General features: G+C 49.4%; 2 protein-coding genes across 2 annotated transcripts; one reads left to right on the top strand and one right to left on the bottom strand.

Moving 5' to 3' along the window:
• The first annotated feature begins 133 nt into the window (after positions 1-133).
• On the top strand, positions 134-7008 carry GMPR2 (guanosine monophosphate reductase 2). Its single transcript, XM_027572653.1, has 10 exons — positions 134-340; positions 732-852; positions 991-1110; positions 3789-3872; positions 4021-4194; positions 4922-5003; positions 5093-5199; positions 5386-5428; positions 6018-6180; positions 6387-7008. Exons 2-10 carry the CDS (start codon positions 766-768, stop codon positions 6574-6576), a joined length of 1050 nt encoding a protein of 349 aa, XP_027428454.1. The 5' UTR covers positions 134-340; positions 732-765; the 3' UTR covers positions 6577-7008.
• Positions 7009-7404: 396 nt separating this feature from the next.
• On the bottom strand, positions 7405-10520 carry TINF2 (TERF1 interacting nuclear factor 2). Its single transcript, XM_027572647.2, is given in 10 exon segments — positions 7405-7590; positions 7593-7686; positions 7817-7908; positions 8013-8080; positions 8169-8631; positions 8792-8888; positions 8974-9081; positions 9164-9265; positions 9387-9491; positions 9630-10520. Coding segments are annotated over 10 exon segments (1413 nt in total). The 5' UTR covers positions 9822-10520; the 3' UTR covers positions 7405-7498.
• Positions 10521-12162: the final 1642 nt, after the last annotated feature.

Here is a 12162-nt window from a genome sequence, read left to right as displayed (position 1 = left end):
CGCCTCCGCGATTCTTAGAGTCCCTAGTGAGCCGGGGCTTGGAAAGCAGGGTCGGAACGAACTACTTCTCCCATCATGCCAGGGGACAGCTCCGCGCGTTCCACCCTGGGAGTCGTAGTCTTCCGCCCCTCGGATCCAAGGGCAACCTCGGTGTGTGAACTCTGTTACCCAGAAGGCCTCGCACGGCCGCTGCCGAAACTGGGATTTCCCGTTTATCCTTTGCGCCCGCAATTGGCGGAACCTGTTGGTGTGGCCCACAAGGCTCGGCGGAGCTGCACGAGGCTAGTTGCTAAACAAGGGTGACTGTGGTCAACTGCCACCTGGGCCACGGCGACAGGAAGTGAGTACCCCTATTCCGGAAACTAGTTGTGGGAATCTCCCACATTCCTCCTCACCCCCAAATCAGCCTTACTTACCCCAAATTGCTCTTTGCAAGGGTGGGAGAAGGAAGAGTAGTGAGGGTTAAGGAATGCACATTTTGGGGCTCATTCACGACTCCATTCCAGTTCTTCTCCCCATCAGATAGTACCTGGGATGGAGATACCACGGGTAATTCCAACCATGGGACGGATCGGAGGTGACAGTCTTCAGAGACCATGGCTCAGCCAATGCCCGACCTTCCATAATTAAAGCAAGGCGAGAGATGAGCCATGCCTTTAGCTGTAACAGGGCATTAAGGCCTACGGGGAGATTGGTTCAGATCCCGCCACCTGACTTTTTCTACCTTCCAGTTCTCGGATTTGTCGCTACCCCAAGGTCCCCGCCATGCCCCACATCGACAGTGACATCAAACTGGACTTCAAGGATGTCTTGTTGAGGCCCAAACGCAGTACCCTTAAATCTCGAAGTGAGGTGAGCCTACTTTCCTAGTTCTACTTTCTTGACCCCAAGCTCCTGGTGGGGCAGGACTGAGAGGGATTTCTGGTTCTTGTCCTCGTTCAATACTCATTTATTTGATGAATGAAATGCTGTTTCCTGTTCATATCTCAGGTGGATCTCACAAGATCCTTTTCATTTCGGAACTCAAAGCAGATGTACACTGGGATCCCCATCATTGCTGCCAATATGGATACTGTGGGCACCTTTGAGATGGCCAAGGTTATCTGTAAGGTAGGATTTCCCTTATGCAGGTTCCTCACTGGTGACCAGTTATGTGGGCTGACTGCAGAGGTAATTTGCATCACCACCCCAACCCCAGGTCAGCTGCCTGGCAAGTTAACAGTCAGGATGTTCCAATTTACTATTTTATCCATTTTCTCCAATACTAATGCCCTTTATCTGGTAAGTTCAAAGGCACATCTGAATTAGTAAAATTCAAAACTAAGTTTTACCCCATTTTTCTGATACATAAACATAACTTTCCTTTTTCTCCTGTCCAGCAGTTTACATACCCTGCCAACTTTTCCCACCTCCCAGGTCATCTCTTCCAAATCACATTCATCCCTCCAGTTACACCATTGTTCAGGACACTAAATATTCCACTGTTTCAGTCTAGAAACTAAATATAGTTTGAGCATTCAAAAATTCCTAGCTAGGAAGAGAAGCAGCTTATTAATTTTCTTTCATGTCTGCTACCCTTTTACTTTTATTTTTTTGACCTTCCTCTTCTTTAAGTCCTAGGTTTCTGGGAGTTTCTGGGACGTGCCCAAAATGGAATGTGTTTTTCTTATGCACAGGTTATTGTTCACTTTGAAAATAGAACATGCTGCTCCTGTCAGTAATATTACCTGCCTCTATACTTGTAGCTGAGAAGGTAGATAGTTACTCTGGGCACTCAAAGAACACATGCATTCTCCTGGTTAATCGATGTAGCCTTGGTTGATGGATTCTGCTGCTGCTTGTGGCTCTGTTAGCCTCAAGGACTTCATCTCCCTTTCTCTTTTTTCGATCGCTGTAAGTCTTTGTGGAATGTCTGTTGTTAACTTCTCTAAGGTTGATAGTTAAACAGTTTTAGTACTTTATTGCTGTTGCCGTTCACTAACTGCTTAGGAATCTTGTTGCCCACTGTCCACCTGCTCTGCCCAGTAGAGTTGAGGAATAGTGAATCTGACTTTAGCATTAACAAACGTGCTAGAATACGTGGCCCTTTTGGGGACTTTTTTTTTTTTTTTAAGATTTTATTTATTTATTTGTCAGAGAGAGAGAGAAAATGGAGAGCACAAGCAGGGAGAGCAGCAGGCAGAGGGAGAAGCAGGCTCCCCGCTGAGCAAGGAGCCCGACGCAGGACTCGATCCCAGGACCCTGAGATCATGACCTGAGCTGAAGGCAGATGCTTAACCGGCTGAGCCACCCAGGAGTCCCTTGTGGGGACTATCTTTTTTTTTTTTAAAGATTTTATTTATTTATTTGAGAGAGAATGAGAGATAGAGAGCACGAGAGGGAAGAGGGTCAGAGGGAGAAGCAGACTCCCTGCTGAGCAGGGAGCCCGATGCAGGACTCGATCCCGGGACTCCAGGATCATGACCTGAGCCGAAGGCAGTCACTTAACCAACTGAGCCACCCAGGCGCCCCCTTGTGGGGACTATCTTAATGCTTTATGTTGAGACTGGCTTTTCAGTACTGCTGATGAGTGCTAAAGAGATCAGATTTTAGAGATAGAGCCAGGTTTCACAGTAATAATAAGGTTGGATACAAGCATCTTTTTCTAGGTCTCTAGCTTGGTATGTAATCGCGAGGTGCTCATCATATCACACTATACCAGTATATCTCCAAGGTCTACTGACCTCATGGAATGATTTTTGTGTATCAGCACATTGGTGGCAAAGTGTTGCTGAGGAAGTAGAACTCAATACCAGCTTCAGCTGGGTGGTGTTGATGAGTGAGCATAGCATTAGCACTTCCTTACTGCTGGCTGACACGTGACTTCTTTGGATTTCTTGTCACTTGCAAGATTTGGGCTGTCTCTGTCAACTGCTCTCGTCTATTTGCATGTCTGCACTTTTAAAGCACCAGCAGTGTGGCGCCTGGCTGGCTCAGTCAGTGGAACGCGGGACTCTTGATCTCGGGGTTGTGAGTTCAAGCCCCACGTTGGGTGTAGAGATTACTTAAAGTCTTTTAAAAAAATAAATAAAATAAAAATAAGGCACAAGCACCAGCATTCACACTGGCCTCCGAGTGCCTTTCTCAAAGTCTTGGGATATTGTTTTGCAATTTGTTGACCTATGGAATACAAGTCTGATGAGTTCACTGTATCCTTGAATTTGTCAACCGTTGACTGAAACAGATGGAAGGAAATGGACTTTTTAGGTTGGTCCGTGTCTCCAAAAAATTTGTCCTTTACTCCAGTGGAGATGGAGAAAGAATGGGGTAGCACCTTATTGGCTCCATTAAGACCTTGCCTTTTGTAAGCATTGAGACTCACTGAATTATTGCTGGTAAATGGACCAAAAGATACCCAAAAATAGGTTAGTTCAGTACTAGGCTACCATAGGGGGAGGGGCTGAGTCAGTGCAGGCAGATATTGCCTCTCTCCAGATATTGCCTCTTTCTTGTCTGTTGCTTGTCCCACTGCACCAGCAGCTTGTCTTTGTCACCTGTAGGTGCTGATTGGTGAAATCCAATCCAGATGACTTTGTACTTTGGGTGGAGTGTTGGACAAGCACTGGCTTATGGGAAAAAGCCCTACTGGTATTTGTAGGGAGAATAATGGTTAAGCTAAAATCCCAGCTCAACCAGTGGTTTCCAAAGTTCAGTCCTTTTCTCCCTCGGATAGAATACTATAAATGTCTGTTTCTAGAAAAAGAGACGCTTGTAAAGTTTTCTTTTTGATGGCTTTTTCTTCTCCCCAGTTCTCTCTCTTCACAGCTGTTCATAAACACTACAGCCTCCAGCAGTGGAAAGAGTTTGCTAACCAGAATCCTGAGTGTCTTGAGGTAATGCTGGTCCTCCCCGATCCCTTCCTTATCCCAGTTTTCCAGGTATCTCTTTTTGGCTTCCTGAGAACCAACCCTCACCTTCCCAACACCACTGGCTGCTCACTGGGTCATTTGTGACATGCCAGTGGTCCTCTCTCTCTCACAGCATGTGGCTGCCAGCTCAGGCACAGGCTCTTCAGACTTTAAACAGCTGGAGCAGATCCTGGAAGCTATTCCCCAGGTGAAATACATATGCCTGGATGTGGCAAATGGCTATTCGGAACACTTTGTTGAGTTTGTAAAGGATGTGCGGAAGCGCTTCCCCAAGCACACCATTATGGTATGTTTCCAGTACCCTGTAGTTGGTATGTTCCTCTTCCTTCCACTCTTTCCAGACGCTTCATTTTGTGACGTCAGTTCATTTCTCCTATGCTGATTTTCCTAGTCCACTGAATCTTGTCACTAGGTGATAATCCATGGTTCCATGCTTAAAATGTTCAGATTGGTTAGTGCAGTTATCTCTGTCCCTTGATACATGCCTTGTACATACCTACTGTATATATTCATCTGCCCACTGAAGTGGACATGCACTAGAATCATATTAGAGGGATCGCGTGAAAGAGTTTTATTTATTATTTTTTACAAGCTTAGGGGAGTGATGGCAAGGCCTCATTTTCTCTACAGCATCAAGGGGTCTCTCTGTACTGTCCATCAGAAGTAAAGATAGATGGATATTTAGCTTACATGACCACATCTCCCCCTTTCCCTGAAGCCAGAGATTTTATGACGTAACAGCTTAATGACAGGATGTTTGGATCTCTTGGCAAGGACGGGAAGATAAATCTGTAAATCAGCTCTGGCCTTGGTCCAACTGGACCCCAGCTTTACCCTAGTGCAACAGTGATGCTGGCCACTAACCCCCTTACCTCAGCTTGGGAAGTAGAGTCCTTGCCCAGTAGAGGAAACTTAGGTAATAATGCTGGAAGGTCACGGTCCAGGCATGCTGTGTATGAGAGCATTCAACCTCCTCTCGTTTCCGACCCTAAGACTGCCGTTTTGTGCCTCAGGCAGGGAATGTGGTAACAGGAGAGATGGTGGAAGAGCTGATTCTCTCTGGGGCTGACATCATCAAAGTGGGAATTGGACCAGGTAAGCTGCTTCACTGGGGGCCATGGGCTACCTCCCCAGTTGGCAAATGCCTGTGGAGCACTTCACTGTTCTCATTACATTTTTCTCAGGCTCCGTGTGCACCACCCGGAAGAAAACTGGAGTGGGGTATCCACAGCTCAGTGCAGTGATGGAGTGTGCAGATGCTGCTCATGGCCTCAAAGGCCACATCATCTCAGTAAGGCCCAAGGGCACGGTAGGGTATGAGGCTGCCAAACATCTGTGTTTTCTGCTGGCTGTGGAGACTGGTAGCAGTGGATCAGGACTTCTGGGTTCCTGTCAGCTTTGAAGTGGGCCGTGGGAACATCGCTCAGAGTGCTTGGGCAATCCATGTTCTTTCTTCATAGTGCTCCTTACTTTGCAGGACGGAGGCTGCAGCTGTCCTGGGGATGTGGCCAAGGCTTTCGGTAAGGATGTTGGGAGAGCATGGAGAGAGGGTCCTGTAGAAGAGGATAAGTCACCTCTGAGGGTCAAGGATCAGGCTTGGAAAGGCTGAGAAAGCCATTCAAATTCTTTCACAATATGAACTAGTGACCCTGAAGCTGTGGTGTCACCTGGGGCAAGCCAGCAAGAGAAATCCTGAGACTCTGATGTGGACTGCCCAAGTGCAGGCCACGGCACCTGTAGTATCCCCCGGACTGTGGGACTAAAGTTAGAGACTTTTGCCCTTGGGACACTTGAAGTGAGTCTTGTTTAGCTGCACAGAATGAAAAGAAATGACCAGAAGATGGCAAAAGCAGCAAAAAAACAAAAGAGAGAGCAGGCAGGGAATCTCCAGAGGCTCCTTTTAAATTCTTGGGGAAATCAAGCCCACTGAGGAGTAGAGGCCAAAGCAGAGCAGGCCTGTGTGGGTTGTGGGTCAGCTAGGGGAACGAAACCAGGAAGATGTTAGACTCGTTGTCAGGACTGAGAATTTGGCGTGAGTTGCTTCTGAGGGTGGGTATGTGGGTACCTGGGCCAGATTCACTTCTTTCCCTCCTCTGTGGATGCTGGCAGGGGCAGGAGCTGACTTTGTGATGCTGGGTGGCATGCTGGCAGGGCACAGTGAGTCAGGTGGTGAGCTCATCGAGAGGGATGATGGCAGGAAGTACAAGCTCTTCTATGGGATGAGTTCTGAAATGGCCATGAAGAAGTATGCCGGGGGCGTGGCTGAGTACAGGTATGTGCAGAGGTCCAGGAGCCGAGGGTTCCTGGAAAGCGTGACTAAGTAGGGTGGTGGCAGAACTCCTGGCTGCTGGGAGGTGCATGGTACGGTTCTTGGAGGAACAGTGGTGAGCTCGGGCTCAATGCCAGAGAGCAGGGGCGAGCCATCACTGGGCTTAAGGAACCCAAAAGGAAAAGGTAAGAAAGTTTTTCTCCTCGAAGGGCCTCAGAGGGAAAGACGGTGGAGGTGCCCTTTAAAGGGGATGTGGAGCATACCATCCGAGACATCCTTGGAGGCATCCGCTCCACATGTACCTACGTGGGAGCAGCTAAACTGAAGGAATTGAGCCGGAGAACCACCTTCATCCGGGTCACCCAGCAGGTGAATCCAATCTTCAGTGATGACAGCTAGACCTGAGCAGCTATGCCTTCTCAAGGCTCTAGCACCCGAGCACAGGGCCCCTCAGGTGGGCTCCTCAGCCATCCCAGCTACTCTATTTCGTAGTCGTTTCCTGTTGCCTCACTCCTGAGGGCGCCTGCAGTAATTCTGTACTCTGTACACACAAAATGCCCACGGCACTCACTAGGGAGGAAGCAAAGGCAGGCAGGCTGAGAAAATGAAGTCAGACAGTCAAATGTGAATCTGGGGACCCAGCATCCTGAAGATTATTAAAAGGAAAAGATGCTGATTCCTATCTAAGTGTTGAATGACCTTGGTCTGGAAGAGTGAGGCTCCTGAAATCATGTTTTGTTAATGAGCTTCATTAAATAGGATCTTTGAATACCTAAAAAGCCCAAAAGTGCTGACATAATTTTAAATATCTCAATAAAGAGATCCCAAGGACTTTGAAGAGATTCTGGATCTTTCTGCACAAGGCTGGCACCTGGGTGCTGCTCCAGGGCAAGCGGCAGTAGAGTTGGCACTGACCCAGTAGAGCCAAGGACAGGGAATACTTTTTCCACGAAGTATCTCCATTCCAGTGCCACCACCCCCAGGCAACCCGACGGCAGGAGAGTTTACGAAGTACAGTCTGCTATCAGGACACACAGATATTTTTAACATAGTGAAGGGAAATTTCCCTTTGAGGCTATCAACCCTTCTTGGCACATGTGAACACCATTTTCCAGGGGAAGTAAAAAGGCAAAGGGATTCCTCCAGCCCTGGTGAAGCCAGTTCTAAGGAATGACCTACACTGACTCGATAGAAGCCTTAATTCCCCTTCCTCACACCAAGGCAGTGTTTTAACAAATCCAAATTTTAATTAACAAGGATTACAAGGTAATTTTAGCAAGGTAGTCAGGTCACCCAAGCCCGGGCTTCCGCTTTATTCCCACTAAACTGTGTGTAGATGAGGAAGGAGACAGGCAGAGTGCAGAGGGAATCCCAGTCCTAAGTGTCTAGACCTGTCTCTACAGTCATGGGAGGGACAGACATGGCACTGGGGCCAGAAGTGGGGAGGTATTCATAGAAGGTGGGGATCAAGGTGTCAAACTTTGTCTTCTGATAGTTTTCCAGAGACTCCTGCAGAGAAGGGAGCAGGGAGATGCTATCATCATCTCATTCCCTGAGCCCTCCATATTCTGGAGCATGTGGGTTTCTCTGTCTTGTTCGGCTCAGCCCCTTCCCCAGCTTTCTGTTCCTTCCTACTCACCCTTCCTTCCTTCTGGCCATTTTCTTCTTCATCAGAGTCCAAAACCAAGTCCCCTATGGTAATGACAGAGCTGCACAGAGATGGAGGACACACTGCAGGAAGGAAACCAGAATCAAAGTACCCTTCTAGGCAAACAGGCCCTCAAGAGTCCCCGCGAGAGGAGGCTGTCTGACCCAGTCTGACTCAGAATACTTACATGGCTTCCTGGCTCTAGGAGGGGATAATGACAGTCTCAGGGGGTCCATGGGGCAAACCAGGCAATTCCTGCATTGGGAGCAAGCAAAAAAATAAGGTGAGGGGAAAGCAGGCAAAGAATGTACTGCTAGTAGGGAGAAGCAACTGTTCCACTCACTCTTCTTGCTCTGAAGCAAACACCTCAACTGGGTTCTCCTTCAGAGCCCTTCCCCCCGGGGTCTGGGATGGACTCTTTGACTTTCCAGTGGAAGCTGCTCTCGTGCCCCCAGCACCTGCCGGATCTGCCATGTCTGTCCCATGTTCTTCCCTGTTCTCAGGCTCAGATAGGACTTGGGTTGGTGAACCCAGATTCCTAAAGGGGAACAGCATGACTGTGGGGCGCTCCTTATGGCCTCCCTTAGTGGATGCCCATCGGGACTGGATTCTTCGCCGGCCTAGAGGGGCCAGATTGAAGTGGTGGCCAGCCGTAGGTTCCTGGTGCTTCCTTGAGGCTGGTGCCTGAGGTAGGTGTGGGCCAGGCCTAGCATTTGGCAAAGGATCGTGAAGTGCTAGTTCTGGTCGCTGAGGAGGATTCTGCTCCGTGGGCTCTGTCATGCTCGCTGAATCGGGAACAGAGCACTCTGAAAAAGAAAATGAAGCTCCTCAGAACAGACAGAAACACAACTCAGTCTGGTTTCTTATGGCTCAGGTCCATGTAACCCTTCCAATAGCCCATCTCAAAAGGTCTCAGCCCAAACAATCCACCCCCAAGTTCCTTGTTCTCCCAGATGGTCCTTGTACCTGGAAGTGGCCACCCCATGTCCACACCATACTGGCTCAAGACAAAAGAAGAAGTGATAGAAACTCCAGGCTGCATCCAACTCAGCACATCCTGAAGCTGTGGGCAGAGGGAGAGAGGCATGAAGACCACAGTCCTTGATACAGCCATCCCCCACTCTGCCCTTATTTTGTCCCAACAAAACCTGCTGTGTCTGCAGTGCAGGCAGGGCTTTTTCTAGCTGACACAAGTATTCAAAAAACAGTTTTTCCATGGCAGCCAGAAAGGGTTCCCCATACTCTTGTTCAAGTTCCTGCAGGGAGGTAGAAAGGCAGGTCAGAAGAGGACTAGGGAAATGTTGGCCACATAATAGCTTCCAAGCCAGCCAGTCTCACCTGCAGCCTGGAAGCCAAGTCCACTGGGGCCTCTGCTAGTTGCTTCACCTGTTGGCAAAAGGTCTCCTGTGCCTCCGAGACCTTCCTCAGATCCTGCTTTGTCTGTTGAGAGTAGGAAAAGCAGACAATTTAGGGTCACCAGGACCCAGTGGCCGGAAGGAGAATCAACTTTGTGGCACCCAGTATTAACTGGGGTATAGGGCTTATTCCAGGGATTACTCACTGCTTTGGGGTCCCGCACTACAGGTCCAGACTCTGGGAAATGGTGATGCAGGGCGTTCAGAACCTGGGCCCACGGCCGGCCCTGCAGGATCAACTCCACCACTACCTGTGAAGGGTACTAAACTCGCAATCTCCACTTCGGGGCAAGCTGCCCTTTTCCAATGAGTCCCAACCCCAAGCAGTCGGCCCTCGGCCCTCGCATCCCTCCCCTTTCCCGTCTTCCAGCTCCTACGGGCTCCAATACCTTGGCCTTTAGGCCCATACACAGGCGTTCGTGGTGGCGGAAGCGAACTAAACCAGGGGCAGCAGCGCGCAATGATCGCAGAAACTCTAATACTCGCGGAAAATGCTCCACGCAGCGTCCCCGCACGACTTGCCAGCTGGCGGCGGCGGCGAAGCGCAGAGCCGCGGGACCGGCCCCCGGGGGCGTGGCCATGGCCGCGGGCTCCGCCCCGGGGGCAGGCCCTCTGGGTTCCTTCCTCCACGGCGAGGCTTCTCGACTCCTCCTAGGGGCGAAGCTTCCGGCGGCTCTCAGTGGCTGCGCTCTTTCGGTCTGCGCCGGATACTTCGCGATGCGATCCTTTCCATAGGCCACCGGAATCCTGGGGGTCTTCAACTCGGGCTGGAGCCTGAATGGAGAAGCTGGCCAGCTCCAATGGCACCAGGTTCTCTGTTTTCCACACCGCCGCCCCCTCAAGCCCGAGGGCTACCCCGCTTCCGGCTCTGCGGCCAGTTTCCCTGCCCCGGAAAAGGGCGGTAATGGAGAACCAATGGGCTACCGGGCAGGGAGACGTGACGTCGTGTCATAAGGCCACGCCCCAACAGATCCGGCGTCTCTCCCGCCCCCGCTCCCTCCGCCCAGTAGCCCAGGGGCGACGGGGACTGCCGAGTCGGGCTCTCGGGGGCCCCTCCCTTTCTTCGCGGGGCCTACAGTCACGTCCTTCTCCAAGGCTGGACTTACTTGTCTGGAAAGCGAGAATCATGCCCTTCCCTTCCCCCATCGTCTGCGCCACTGATGTACGATTCCTTAAATCCTAGCCTCGAAGCAGAGCCTGCAAAACCTTGCCCGGCGGCACGCCTGCTTCCAGTAAGAATTCAGCTGTCCCTTTTTAAAAACAGTAGAGGGCGCCCGCCTTTAAAAAATAAATACAAAGTTTGAAAAGCTACATCAGGTGGTTAACTTGGTTTTCTCAGGATGATGAGACTGTAGGTAATTTTTTGTGTTTTTCGGTGTTCGATATCTTTTTTTTTTGTACCCGGTAGTTTTAAAATAGTTTCCCTTTTCGGATTTCTGTCGCGTGCTTACTCCAGCCAGCCCCCAGATGTGATTGACTGACTTGTCTCCTTGTCACCCTTCCTGGGGTCTCTTCTTATTTTCATCACCAAGTACAGAGCCTGGCATACTGTATATTCTTTAAATGTCGGTTGAATGAATTACCTTTCCTGACTACCTTACAGGGATGTAGTGGAACTACCCTTGTTTCGGACCATCTCCCTTCCTAGAGGTAGCGCCTCCAGGATCCCTCCTTGACTCACCCAAGATGAGTCTTCTCAGGTGATCCACAGTGACTGCTGGACTGAAAACTGGAAGTTATCTTCCCTTTTAAGTTCTGCTCTTTCTCCTGGGCTCTGTATTTCTGTGCAGAGTGCCTCTCCTCACCTGTGAGTGAGAAACCCAGACCACAGCCCTTAACTCAGTTCTCCCACCTCTCCACATCTAATTGTCACCAGGTCTAATCAGTTCTACTTCCTATGGAACCTTGTTCCAACCCACCCCATTTTCATTCTCACTGCCTCTATGCTATTTCAGGTGTTCCTGTCTCACCCTCCCCACCTCCAGCCCAACTCCTAATTTCTTTACCACATTGCTTTCACCATGAATCTTGTGAAATGCAAAATTGATCATGTCATTCCTAACTGAAAGCTCTCTCTTACTTTCAAAAGAAAGCCCAAACTCTGAAATAGGGCAAAAAGATTTTTAATCTGGTCAAGCTTTTCTTCATCCATATTCCTTGCCACTCGGCACGTATGCACCTAGATGCCAGACCTCAGCAAACGGGTTTCATTTTCCAAATATACTGTGTTGTCTTACATTTCTGTGCCTCGCACATACTAGATGATTCCTCTGTCCTCCTTGCCTCTTGGACTTGACTCTTTCTCATCTTTTGTGGTTCATCTGATAACCACCTCCATGAAGCCCATCAGAGTTCTCTTCTTGGGGTCCTCAGTACATTTTATCACCACCTCTGTCGCAGAACCTATCTTGTAAGGTGGTTGTAAGAATTAACTAAATTAGTAACTATAAAGCACTTGGAACAGTGCCTGGCTCATAGTAAGTACTACATATGTGTTGTATTTTCAATGTCTACGTGTCTGTCACCCCCACTGGGCACGAGCCTCTTGAGGGAAGAGCTGGTTCCTTTCTTGTATGTGCAGCACCTTGTTCATGTGTTTACAGCTAATACAACCAGCCCCCCTTTTAGTCTTCTTTTTACTGCCTTAGGAGCTCCTTGTTTTGCAAGCCTTCTTAAATTCAAAGGTTCAAGAAGACAAGTGATCAGAGCTCAGAACTTTGGTCATGTGGTATCATGGCCGCTGCTGGCACAAGAAGGGTGTTGGGAGGGAGAACATGGGAAAAATACAGCTGAGAAGAAGAATAGAAGGTGGTTGTCCTCAATCCTTACTGTGCATAGGAGTCCACCACTTAGTGAGCTTGTTAAAACACACCTTTTGGCCTCTGCTCCGGGGATTCCGGTTCGTGAGGTCTATGCTGGTGC

The sequence above is a fragment of the Zalophus californianus genome, chromosome 6, assembly GCF_009762305.2.
Source record: "Zalophus californianus isolate mZalCal1 chromosome 6, mZalCal1.pri.v2, whole genome shotgun sequence".
NCBI classification, from domain to species: Eukaryota; Metazoa; Chordata; class Mammalia; order Carnivora; family Otariidae; genus Zalophus; species Zalophus californianus.
Note: the sequence above shows the minus strand (reverse complement) of the source record. Positions and strands in the feature narration are given on the sequence as shown.

Bases quoted from the DNA above. Each gene is read 5' to 3' on its own strand.
- GMPR2 (XM_027572653.1), top strand. From the start codon at position 766: ATGCCCCACATCGACAGTGACATCAAACTGGACTTCAAGGATGTCTTG. The intron at 3,873-4,020 runs GTAATGCTGGTC...TCTCTCTCACAG, and splicing joins AGAATCCTGAGTGTCTTGAG to CATGTGGCTGCCAGCTCAGG. The intron at 4,195-4,921 runs GTATGTTTCCAG...TTTGTGCCTCAG, and splicing joins TCCCCAAGCACACCATTATG to GCAGGGAATGTGGTAACAGG.